This window comes from Falco naumanni, chromosome Z (genome assembly GCF_017639655.2).
Source record: "Falco naumanni isolate bFalNau1 chromosome Z, bFalNau1.pat, whole genome shotgun sequence".
In the NCBI taxonomy this organism is placed as follows: Eukaryota; Metazoa; Chordata; class Aves; order Falconiformes; family Falconidae; genus Falco; species Falco naumanni.
In genome coordinates, this window is record NC_054080.1 from 66,797,114 (window position 1) to 66,810,078 (window position 12,965).

General features: G+C 42.4%; 1 protein-coding gene across 6 annotated transcripts in view; it reads left to right on the forward strand.

Annotated features, from left to right (window-relative positions):
- SLC38A9 (solute carrier family 38 member 9) overlaps nucleotides 1-12,965 on the forward strand; it is a 53,862-nt gene that overhangs the window by 26,315 nt on the left and 14,582 nt on the right. For all 6 annotated transcript variants that reach the window (XM_040579563.1, XM_040579562.1, XM_040579565.1 and 3 more), the window contains 2 exons: nucleotides 1,364-1,471; nucleotides 7,231-7,337. In XM_040579563.1, the coding sequence (XP_040435497.1) occupies nucleotides 1,364-1,471; nucleotides 7,231-7,337 (215 nt within the window). The remainder of the gene's footprint in view (nucleotides 1-1,363; nucleotides 1,472-7,230; nucleotides 7,338-12,965) is intronic.

The window sequence follows — 12,965 nt, forward strand, 5'->3', positions numbered from 1 at the left end:
AGTTTTTTGTGTAGCCTACATATAAATTAGGGATATGAAAATATTTCATCAAGTGAGATCTAGCCACAACTGTATCTGTTTTTGAAATAAGCACATTATCGTAGACAACTTTTTTTTAAGAGAACGTGAATATTAAAATACAAAATTTCTCATAACTTCAGCAGATTATAATGTAACTCAGAAGCTGTTCAAAGTTGGTTTAATTTTTTTTAAACCTTGAAGTTAATAGGACAAGAAAAAATGGAAGGCAATTTTTGAGGTGCTGAAATAAATCTTAATAGAGAACTTGTACCTACCTTTACACCTACAGAAACCTAAATCATTAGGAGACTACAGAATATTTTAGCTGTTAAGCTGATCCTTAAGCACGGAACCTTTCATCTTCCTAAGCCTTTGACTACACTCTGTATAATCAAATGGTAATTTCTGCAGTTAATTTTTTAATCTTGGAGATACTGCTACAATTAAATGATGTCTTATCTGAATCTGTATTCTAAACTGCAAAAATGCTGTTTCTTTGTCTTTGCTTACAGCCTGTTCTCTGGTGACAAGCAGCATTGTTGGCTGGAAGGTTGCATGTAGTAGCCTTAATTACTGTTGCACAGTTTCCTTCAATTTTTAGGTAGTTACTGTTCTGGCCTTGTCTGTTTGAAATGACAGGAGCCAAGATCATACACTGTCCATCCCATGTGCAGACACAGCAAGGCATTTATACCCATCTATGATCTTACCTGTAGTCCTCTAGCTGTGTAGAGTATTGCTGGATACCTCTGAATCATTGAGATGGAATGCAAATCCAATGTTATTTGATCAAGGTTATCCAAGGTTATCATCTGTACAAGGTTTAAATCAGTAGTGATCAAATGTCATTATCAGCTTCCAGCTCCCAGTTTGAAGTTCACAATTGCAGTAAACATTCATATCTCATTGGGCCATTTGGTTCAAAAAGTCAGTGACTGCATGGATGTTGTAATAGCTGCAGTACTGCAGTTCATGCAGTGCTTGTCTCATGTTTAGATCAAAATCTTGACAGCTAAAGCTTGAACTCATCTGTTACTGCTGAGAGACATCCTTTCCTGCACAGCAGCAGGAATTACAGGGTAATTCTTCCACTGTCACTACTGTAGCATCTGGAGAACATTAAATATGCTGAAAGCTTGCACTGGGTGCAAGTACATTATTCTTTCTGTCTGACCTATAACACAAAGAAAAGGAAAATTTAGACCTAGCCTGTATTTTTAAGAAGGAATACCAACCCGAAGTGTTTGGGCTGCTGGTAACTAGTTGGATGGAGCAGGAATAAAACACAGCACAAATACTTTCTACTACCTCATGGTGTTTGTTTGGCTCTTATCTTTTCCAGGTACAATTTCCGTTGTCTACTTAGTTTTTCTGGTTACTGTAAAGGCTGCTCATCTGGGAATCCATTTAGAATACAACTGGTTTGCAGAGAATGATTTTTTTGTGCCAGGTAAGGTAATTAAAATGCAGTAATGAAGCCTGTACCGATGGTTTTAAGATTTTTTTTTTTTAAGCAATTAATGAATGACTCTCTCACCTTTTAACATCTCTGTGACATAAATAAAACGAGAAAATGCTGCCTGATGTTGCATGTAGAGGCTCAGGAAGGGTACCTTGTGACAAAGTGACAAGGATGTCAGGCTTAAATTAAATGGCTCATTCACCATAATTTACAACTACCGATTTTCCTGTGCTTCCCCAATCTATCTCAGGTTTTTAGTCCATAATTATAGCTCTTCTTTAAACACCCATTAGCCCTCCAGTATGTTTCTTTTCTTGAATGTTGTTTTGGTGGCTGTTCTTTCCAAATTACTGTTACAGATTACTTTGTGAGATGTCACAGTCATAAACTAGTATTGCATGAATAGATAATTTAAAGAGATCAGTTTCTTATTTTAGGAGGCGTGTAACGAGTTTTTTCCCCATGCTTTACAACAGCCAGGATTCATATAATCATTTAGCTCCAAGGAGCTGTGTTCTGTGCTATTGAATTGTATCACTCCTTCTGTTCTTAGAAACAAAGAGTATTTTGTCCTTCTTGATGATCTTATTGGCATCACAGAGACCTATTGGGATGGCTGCTGTGACTGGAATGTTGGAATGGAAGGATACAGGCCTTTTGGGAAGGACAGGCAGGGGAGACAAGGAGAGGCGTGGATCTCTGCCTAGGGATGGAAGAGGAGCCAACCAAGAGCTATGGGTCATGATTAAAGGGAGGACAGGGACAAATGACATTATAGTGAGGGTCTGCTACAGGCCACCCAACCAGGAAGACTGCGCAGATGAGACCCTCTATAGACAGATAGGAGCAGCCTCAGATTCTCCAGCCCAAGAAAAGCTGGTTAATATTCAAGGATCACCTCCTCCAAGCTCAGGTGCTATGCATATCAACAAAGAGGAAATTGGGAAAAAATGCCAGGAGGCCTGCATGGATGAACAAGGAGCTCCTGGACAAGTCAAACACAAAAAGGAAGCCTATAGGGGGTGGAAACAAGGACAGGTAGCCTGTGAGGAATACAGAGAAACTGAGCAGCCAGAAACCATGTTAGAAAAGCTAAAGCCCTGATAGAATTAAACACCAGCCAAGCAGTCTGGCAGCAGTCTTGGGGCTTTTTTTTTTTTTTTTTTTAAAATTGCTTGGAAACAGAAGTGCTGAGGTACTAACAGACTGACTCCTGTTCTTGCCTCTGCCATCAAGAGTGGTTCCAAAGAATGTTTATCAATATGGTGTTATGTGCTTTATATATATATAAAAATACATACATAAACAAAACCCAAACCAAACCAAAATATATATATATCTCTATATCTATCTAAGGGCAACAAGAAAAGCTTCTATAAGTACCTCGGTGATAAAAGGAAGGTGAGGGAAGATGTGAGGCCTCTCCAGAAGGAAATGAGAGACCTGGTTACCCAGGACATGGAGAAGGCTGAGGTACTCAATTACTTTTTTTCCTCAGTCTTTGCCGGCAAGTGGTCTAGCCATACTGCCTAAGTCACAGAAGCCAAAGGCAGAGACTAGGAGAATGAAGAACCACCCATTGTAGGAGAAGATCTGGTTCGAGACGAGACCACCTAAGGAACCTGGAGGCGCACAAGTCCATGGGACCTGATGAGGTGCATCCGTAGGTCCTGAGGGAATGGGCAGATGAGGTGGCTAAGCCACTGTCCATCATGTTTGAGAAGTCGTGGCAGTTGAGTTTCCCATGGACTGGAAAAGGGGAAATGTAAACCCCATTTTTAAAAGGGGAAATAAGGAGAACCTGGGAAACTATAGTCATCAGTCTCACCCCTGTGCCTGGCAAGATCATGGAGCAGATTCTCCAGAAACTACGCTAAGGCACATGGAAAATAAGGAGGTGATTGTTGATAGCCAGCATGGCTTCACTAAGGGCAAATCATGCCTGACAGATTTGGTGGCCTTCTGTGATGGGGTTACAGCATTGGTGGATGAGGGAAGAGCAACTGATGTCATCTGCCTGGACTTCTGCAAAGCATCTGACACTGTCCTGTACAACCTTCTTGTCTGTAAACTGGAGACATGGATTTGACAGATGGACCACTCTGTGGAAAAGGAATTGGCTAAATGGTCACACTCAGAGTTGTGGTCAACAGCTTGATGTCCAAGTGGAGACCAGTGAGGAGCGGTGTTCCTGAAGGGTTTGTACTGGGACTAGCACTGTTTAGCATCTTTGTCAGCAACATGGCCAGCAGAGTTGAGTGCACCCTCAGCAAGTTTGCTGATGACACCAAGCTGTGTGGTGCCGTTGACATGCTGGAGGGAAGGGATGCCATCCACAGGGACCTTGGCAGGCTGGAGAGGTGGGCCTGTGTGAACTTCATGAAGTTCAGGAAGGCCAAGTGCAAGGTCGTGCACCTGGGTCAGGGTACACGATATACAGGCTGGGTGGAGAATGGATTGAGAGCAGCCCTGAGGAGAAGGGCTCAGGGGTGCTGGTGGACAGGAAGCTCAGCATGGCCCAGGAACAACTTGCAGCCCAGAAAACCAGCCAAATCCTGGTCTGCATCGAAAGAAATGTGACCAGCAGCTCAAGGGAGGTGATTCTCCCCCTCTACTCTGATTTTGTGAGACTCCACCTGGAGTACTGCATTCAGCTCTGGCGCCCTCAACGTAAGAAGGACATGGAGTGAGTCCAGAGGAGAGGGACAAAGATGATCAGAGGGCTGGAGTAGGCTGAGAGAGTTGGGTTTGTTCAGCTTGGAGAAGAGAAGGCTCTGTGGTGACCTTATAGCAGCCCTCCAGTACCTAAAGGAGGCCTACAAGAAAGCTGGAGAGGGACGTTTTTACAAGGACATGTAGTGATGGACAAAGGCTTTAAACTGAAGGACGATTGATTTAAATTAGATATTAGGAATAAATTCTTCACTGTGAAGATGGTGGGGCACTTGAACAGGCTGGCCAGAGAAGCTGTGGTTGCCCCGTCCCTGGGAGTGTTCAAGGCCAGGCTGGATGGGGCTTTGAGCAACCTGGTTTGGTGGGAAGGTGTCCCTGCCCCTGGCAAGGGGGCTGGAACTAGGTTGACCTTTAAGTTCCCTTCCAACCCAAACCATTCTGTGATTCTGTGATTCTATGATTCTGTAGAGTTTACTTCTTTAGTTAAGGCCACTTGGAGATACATACCTTCTTAGGGTTTCTTTAGCAGGTTTGTGCATTTTTAGTTTCCTATTTACAATAAGCACTGCACTAACGGTTTTACACATGGGCTGCAGACTGTTGTTAGGTCCAAAAATGTAGAATTGGAGAAGGAAACAAGGATACCTTAAAACATTAGGATGGGTTTTTGAATAGAGATTTTTTAAAAAGGAACACTAGAGTTGTTCCGTGTCTCTAATAGAACCTGATACAATTTGTGGCATCATGGTAATGCATTGTGGCAACAAGAGTAACAACTCAGTTAGTAAACTACAGATAGTAATTAGTTGAGTAAAGTTACTGATGTGAAATTCAACTGATTTGTGTGTTCACATCACGATTGCAGTGGTCTCACAGTTACTTATTCTTTGTCATCTTCTACCACTGCCTTTGAGTTGATTCAGCTGTCTAGCTGAACTGAAATTAATCTCACACAATAATAAGCAGAATAAACAGCTAGGCTAGTGTGTTCTGTGTATGTTTGGCAGAGGTATGCTCAAAATCCAGTATTCCCCTTCTCTGCCCCCAAGCCCATAGCTTATCATCAAATCTGTTTGTTCATTTTCCCATAACTGCTGAAGGTCATTCCTTCCTAATCTCAGTCAGGCATTCAGAACCCTATTTCAAGATCTGAATGCCAAGAAACAAGTGAAAGGCTGTATAAAACAGTTTCTGCAGCTTGGTAGTGTCACCGAGAAAAAGTATTTGTCCTTTCTGGCTGAGTCTTCAAATCCAGGCAGTTTTTGCTGAGTATGACTGCATGCAAGACCAAAGCAGATGCTTTGAGAATGAACTGGATTATCTCTGTAATTCCCTAACAATCCTGACTACTGCAGCGTAAGTAAGCAAACTTAAAGATAGATGTAAGTAGTTCTGAAACAGTGCTATCCATACTATTTATTTTCCTCGATCACTGCATTTACTTTTAGGCACATTTTTTTGACTAACAAACTGCTTTTGTCTCCAGTGTAAAAATTTGGATTTCAAAGCAGTGGATGCTTAGCAGCTGCATTAATGACCTAATTTATTTTGTACAGCATTATGCTTAATGCTGTCTGTAAGTACAAGTGATACTCAAGCATGTGCTGCTCAGTCAGTAGATAGACCACAATGTTTGGTCTTGCTCTGTTGCAAGCACAGAAACATGGTTTTAACCTGAATTGCCCCAGAAGACAGTCTTTAAATGTTCACATGGCCTCATATCTGCGCTGTCTTCCTGAGAATGCAGGACAAAATTTGCCCAAACTACGGTTCACTAACAAACCCACATAAAGTGGAAACCAGCCTATGTCTACAAAATCAGGTTTTAAACACCTTGAAGTTCAAGTCCAAGATCTATTAAGCAGTCCTTATGTAAAATGAATTATAGCTTGACACGTGTGCCACAGGTCACTAAGTGGAGCACCTGGTAGTCTGATTATTTTGGCAGTGTCACTGGTTCTGCTAGGAGATAGGCAAAGCTTGCAGCTAATGCATACAAATTCAGCTACTACTGATAGTTGCAGTGATGAGGGAGACAGTTCGGAAAGAGATTCTGAATCTGTTGGTTTGCTTTATATAATAGTGAGATTGAAGTAGTAGATGGAAAACAAGCCCAAAAGTCTCTTGCACTCCCAATTCTTGTCAGTAGTGCATCACGCTAATTAGGTATTGAAGATACAATGAAGTCAGCCCTAGGGATGGCGTATTCTCTCAGCCTGGATGAACCTTTCATTGATTGCCTGGGGTGTGTTCACCTTGCTGACTTTATAGCACTTTAAAAAAGTCTGGTTTAAATATGTTTGCTTGAAGCTCTCTGTGGTTTGATCTGTAAGTGTTTGTGAGCCTCTGATGAGTGTTTTGCTATATTGCTGGATGCTTTCCAGAAGCTGAGCTAGCTCAGGGATCTCTAATTGCTGTTAGCATACTAAAGAGTACATACATCGTTATATGATACCAACAAAGATGGTGCTGTAATGATGTTACACATTGGTGAATTCAGGTATTAAAAGTAGAAGAAGCAGAGCAATGCTATTCCCATGGAGACAATAAAACCCCCTTTTTCATAGATGCAGTAATGTGTATGATAACACAAGAAGTTGCTCTGCCTTTCTTTATGCCCTGGTTTATAAGCAGAATCTTTTAAACATCTACAGATGTCATTTTTCCTCTGGTAGCATGAGTAACATTTTAACAACGAAAGATTCTGATAAAGCAAATGATTCCTTCCCCCCATCTCCCTGTTCAGGGACAATCAATTACTGCCTTAAAAATGCTTTCCAGCTAAACTGTTAAGAAGCAGAAAAGCTTGTAGATCCTAAATTAACCTAATAATCTTTGATGGTTGGGGTCTCTCAAGAAATTTTGCTGGGCATGTGTTGTATAGTAATCACTGTCTTCTTGCATTTTGTACCTGATTAAATATCTGCATTGCCTATGGTCAAAGATAAAACAGATTGTCCCGTTTCAACGTGGAGGTTCGTGTTTCTGCAGTTGACTCCACAGTACTGTATGCCCTCTGCCTTTTGGCACTGTTTGTTTCAAAGAAGTTATTAACACTTTTTTTCCTCCCTTAGAGTTTAGAATTCTGTTCCCTCAGCTTACAGGGGTTCTGACACTTGCCTTCTTCATCCACAATTGTGTCATCACACTTCTTCAAAATAACAAGAATCAGGAAAATAATGTAAGTAATTTCACAAAACTGTGCTGATTTTTATCTAGATTGCCTGCTTCTTTTGAAGTCAATCCAGGGACTGTAGTAGCTTCAGAAAATGTAACTTGCTCTTGTGATCTGATAAGAAACCAGTTACACATACTTATAACAGATGCATTTCAAATTTATTCAAATGAAAGCTTAGAGGAGCATCTCAGACTTATTTGTGGTCAGGCTGGTATTAAGTGGCCAAATTACACACAAGAGGCAGAAGGCTTGGCAGTGTTGTATGACTAGAAAACCTGACCAATTTTAGAATGAAAAATGCTGGAAAATATTGGGCATAGGACTGATTTTAGCAGAGTTCTGAAAAATAGTGTTGGGGTCTAGATAATACTTTTTCTCAGTTGCTTCAGTAGTTTTGTGTCACAATTTAGAGAATCCTCAAGAGTTGAAGCCTGGATCGGGAACCTTTGTGATATGTAGCCCTTGGACTGGTCCTTTGCCCTTGAAAAAATTACGTGCTGCTCGTCCAGATAGAACTGCATTCTTTCTTAATATCTTCCCATTATAAAATACAAAATGGAGTGAACATAATACAGAGTTAGAGCCCTAGAGTACATTTTTACTGTAATTATTTTGATTATTTAACTTTTGCCTCCCCACTTTCCAGGATTCTTGTCCCACTTCATTAAAATCACAGAATTGCATCTGAGTGGGTTTTGAATGTCTCCAGAGAGCGAGACTCCACAACCTATCTGGGCAGCCTGTTCCAGTGCTCAGTCACCCTCAGAGTAAAGTTGTTGGAACTTCTTGTGTTGCAGTTTGTGCCAGTTGCCCCTTGTCCTGTTGCTGGGCACTACTGAGAAGAGCCTGGCTCCATCCTCTTGACACCCATCCTTACAATATTTGTGTGCGTTGGTAAGATCCCTTCTGTCCACTCATCCAGCCCACACTTTCTGAGCTTACCTATGAGGATGTTATGGGACACAGTGCCAAAAGCCTTGCTGAAGTCAAGGTAGACAACATTCGCTGCTCTCCCCTTCTCTACCCAGCCAGTCATTCCATCATAGATGGCTGTCAGGTTGGTCAGGCATGATTTCCCCGTGGTGAATCCATGCTGGCTGTTCCTGATGACCTTCTTTTCCTCCACATGCTTTGATATGACCTCCAGGATGACCTGTTCCATCACCTTTCCAGGGATGGAGGTGAGGCTGGCCAACCTGTAATTTCCCAGGTCCTCCTTGCCCTTTTTGAAGACTGGAGTGACATTTTTCCTCTAGTCCTCAGACATGTCTCCTGTCCTCCATGACCTTTCAAAGATGATGGAGAGTGGCTTAGCAATAACATCTGCCAGCTCTCTCAGCGCTCCGGAGTGCATCCTGTTGGGGCCCATGGATTTGTGGGTGTTAAATTTTCTTAAGTGATCTCTAACATGATCCTCCTTAACCAAGGGAATGTCTTCCTTTTCCCAGATTTCCTCTCTTGCCTCCAGGGTCTGGGATTCCTGAGGGCTGGCCTTGGCAGTGGAGACTGAAGCAAAGAAGGCATTCAGTAACTCCACCTTCTCTGTGTCCTTCATCACCAGCGCTCCCACCTCATTCAGCAGCAGGCCAACATTTTCCCCAGTCATGCTTTTCCTGCTGAGGTACTTGAAGAAACCCTTCTTGTTGTCCTTGACCTCCCTCACCAGATTTAATTCCAAATGGACCTTATCCTTCCTTGTCACGTCCCTGTATGTTCTCACCATATCCCTATATTCCTCCCAAGTGACCTGTCCCTTTTCCACATCCCATAAACTTCCTTCTTCTGTCTGAGTTTTGCCAGAAGCTCCTTGCTCATCCATGCAGGCCTCCTGCCCCTTTGCATGATTTCTTATTCATAGGGATGCACTGATCTTGGGCTTGGAGGAAGTGATGCTTGAATATTAGCCAGTGCTCTTGTACAGCCCTACATTCTAGGGCCCTAACCCATGGGAATCCTCTAAGCACGTCCTTGAAGAGGCCAGAGTTAGCTCTCCTGAAGTCCAGGGTTGTAGTCCTACTTATCACCCTGCTTCCTTCACACAGGATCCTGAACACCACTGTCTCATGGTCCCTGCAGCGAAGGCTGCCCCCAGCCTTCGTATCCTCAACCAGTCCTCCTTTGTGAATACAAGGTCCAGGAGCTTATCTTGCTTGTTGGCTCCTCTATCACCTGTGTCAAAAAGTTACCGCTAATGCTCTGCAGGAGCCTCCTGGACTGTGTGAGCCTAGCTGTGTTGTCTTTTCAGCAGGTATCAGGGAGGTGGAAGTCCCCCATGAGAACCAGGGACTGTGATTGTGAGGCTGCCTCCAATTGTCTGTAGAAGGCCTCATTGACTTCCTCTTCCTGATCAGGTGGCCTGTAGCAAACACCCACAACAGTGTCACCCATGTTGCCCTGCCCCTTAATTTCTACTGGTAAGCTCTCGACTCATTTTGCATCCGCCCCTGGGGACAGCTGATACATTGTGGTTGCTCTTCACAGAAAGAGCAACTCCACAACCTCTCCGTGCTGCCCTGTCTTTCCTAAAAAGTACATAGCCATCCATGGTGGCTTTTCAGTCATGTGAGCTATCCCACCATGTCTCTGTAATTGCAATGAGATCATGGCCTTTATCTGTAAATAATCTTAGCTATAAAGGTAACTACAATAACATACAAAGATTTTACAATAATAGCTGTATGAAAAAATGATACAGAATCACAGAATCCAAGAATGGTTGAGGTTGGAAGGGACCTCAGCTGTCATCTTGTCCAGCTGGCTCCAGCCAGTTACCTACACAACACATCAGGTAAAATATATTTGATTATTCAGAGGTGGTCATGCACCAATGCAGTGAAATGACCTTTTACTTTAGTAATCTGCACAGTTAGTTTTTTGTCCCTGTGAACCCAGGCCAGCTTGTGAGTGACCACCTCTGCAAAGGAATCATTAATCCTCCTCCAGGAAAGATTCTTGGGGTTTATGGGCATCTCTGAAAATAGTTTAAAAACTAAAGAGAGTGTTAGTAAATCTCTGGAGAAAGAAAACAAAGTTTCTTCTCAGTTTTCTTGAGAAAATTTTATGATATGGAAAAGGGCAAGATTTTTCTTTCTCTTTAGCTGTGGCTTTCAAATTCTAAAGGCAGGGTCACTCCACAATCAGCTCTGTATGCATGGGAGGCCTAATACTTCCATGCCACCTTTAAGATATTTCCTGTGGCTTTCCCCGCTTCATTTACATGAGAGCAAGCCATCAGTAGCACCTGAAATCTTCTCGGCTTGATTTTCTTGTGTTAAGGAGGCAGAAACCACTGCCTGCATTTGAATCAGCTTTTCTGAATGTCCTCCCTGGAGCTTATGTTGAATTTCCAAGTCAACCCTAGTGTGGATCCCAAGCCCTGGGCAAGACTGTCACATTCCAGAAGGGTGTTCAGATTGCATGGAAAAGTTTGTAATGGGAAACCAAATCTGCATAGTTCTTCTAGGAGTTTTGTTTGGCTAGAGATTTCCTTCCCTGTTTGTAGCTGTACAGCAGCCTTTCACCTAGGTCTCAAAGTGCTTTGCAAATGTTAATGAAGCACTGATGCTCTTGAAGAGCTAACAGTTTTGTGATTCATTCACTAAGCTGCTGGACTAAGTGGGAGTTTTACATATGTATATAGGTCTCTGTCTTAAGTCAGGGTGTTAAGAGTATTTTTTCCTATGTATTTATATCAAGAAGATGCTTTCTTATATCAGTATTTCATGGATCAACCTGTTAACATGTCACTTCAATCAGAGTTCTGTGAAAAGCCAACAGAACTTGGCAAGCTGGAAAAGTACTATTTTAGTTATGAACAAAACTTGCTGAAACTAGTGGTCACAACAACAACTCTTTGGGGAGGTGTAAAAAAGAAAGAGAAACAGTAACATTCCTTTTATGGAGTCAGAAATCCAAACCCATAGCAGTTTCCATTCTGGTCACAGGCGTGTATCACTGCCCAAAGTTAAAACGCACATGGGGGGAGGATTCCTCTGGCTGATATTCCAGTATGGTGTGGATGTGAGAAGAGCAGTGCACTAGAGTACACCAAATGTCAGCAGCACAGCCAAGCCCTAAGAGCAGTGTTCAAACTTGAGCTCCCTGTTTCCCATCTCCCACTGCTGTGCCCTGGTATTTTATCAGTGGTTTTGTGTACTGCACAATCAACTGGTTTGGAAACTGATTGCACAGAAAACTGACCTGGCCACAAAATGTGATTAGTTGGAGTTTTTGTTTGGGTTTCTTTTTTTGTGATTCACATCTGTGATCTGGTTCCCTGAGCAGCTGTACGGATGCTACAAAAGCCCAGAGCATGATCTACAGGCATGAATATGGTAGTGCTGTCTCCTAACAATCGTTTGTGGACCTACCTGGAGGAAAGGCTGAGAGTGGAGAGATGTTTTTTGCCCAGGTGGTAACTGCAGAAGGCATGGAGCTGTGGATGGTTCTTATTTTCTGCAATACTGAAACAGTTTCTGTTGATGCTGCCCTGCCACTGGTTTCTTTTTCCAGCCAAAATTATGTACAGTGTTACACATCTTGGTGAAGTACTTTTTTTGTCACCCAGTTGAATGTTATCACTTGCCCTTAATGCACACACCTTGAACAGGTGAAGTCTGTTTATGATAGGGATCAGAGTCCTGTTACATATTGTAGAGGCAGCATCTCTCTTTTGAGAAGTGACCAATCTGAAATGGGATGATCAAAAGGTACTATTTCTAATGTGGTAATAATTACTAAGCACTGATACAGGCTTATCCATCCAAGAAGCAACTCTACAAACTAGCTTTCACTGTGATACTGAGTTAAAAATGAACTATTTTCCCTATGGCATGCAAAAGTGAAAACATGACCTGGAAGTTGTCTGTTCTTTTCAGCATTACATTGGAAGTATCTGTAGAGCACAGACACTTCACTGTGCTGCATCCAGTTCTGTGCCACAGGTCCAGCCAGCATCTGGATAGTAAACTAGAGATGCGATATAGTATCTTGCACTTTCAGAGTTTTTGTTGTTAGCTTCATCCAATTTACCAGACTCATTCTTTTGTTAGGAGGCAGATTTCTCCTTTCATTCTGCTGCTGCTGCTGGCAGCCTCAGTCAGCCAATTTTCTTCTTCCAGAGGCACTTTTAACACTTTGTTGTGTGCATCTGACCAGAAAAGCCCCTGGTCAGCAATAACTGCAGCTAACACTTGTTCTCCAAGTTCCATCCCAAAATCTGCCGGTTGTTTCAGGTGTACTTGACAAGGGCTTGGCAGGTGGCAAGCTTTGGTCCTTACAGACTGTGACCTGCGTGTTATCTTTGATGCTTCCCTTGCATTCTGATCCCCTAAATACTTCCTTCTTTCAACCATTTTTTTCTACATTTGATTCTTAGATTATAAAATCTCAGTGGGAGGACTGCCCCATTCTTTATGCTTAGGCAGTTTCCACCACAGTCATGTCCATTTTGAGTAGGAACTTCTTAATATAAAAATTAAAATAGACAAATGCGATTATTAACATTAATCCTTTTCTCTCTCTCCATGTGTTCTTTGGTTTTATCTCGTATTGTGTTGTCTAAGCAGCATTTATAGTCAAGGTCTTTAGGGAGTGAACCCAGGTCTCCTGAAGAGTAATGAACATTAATCA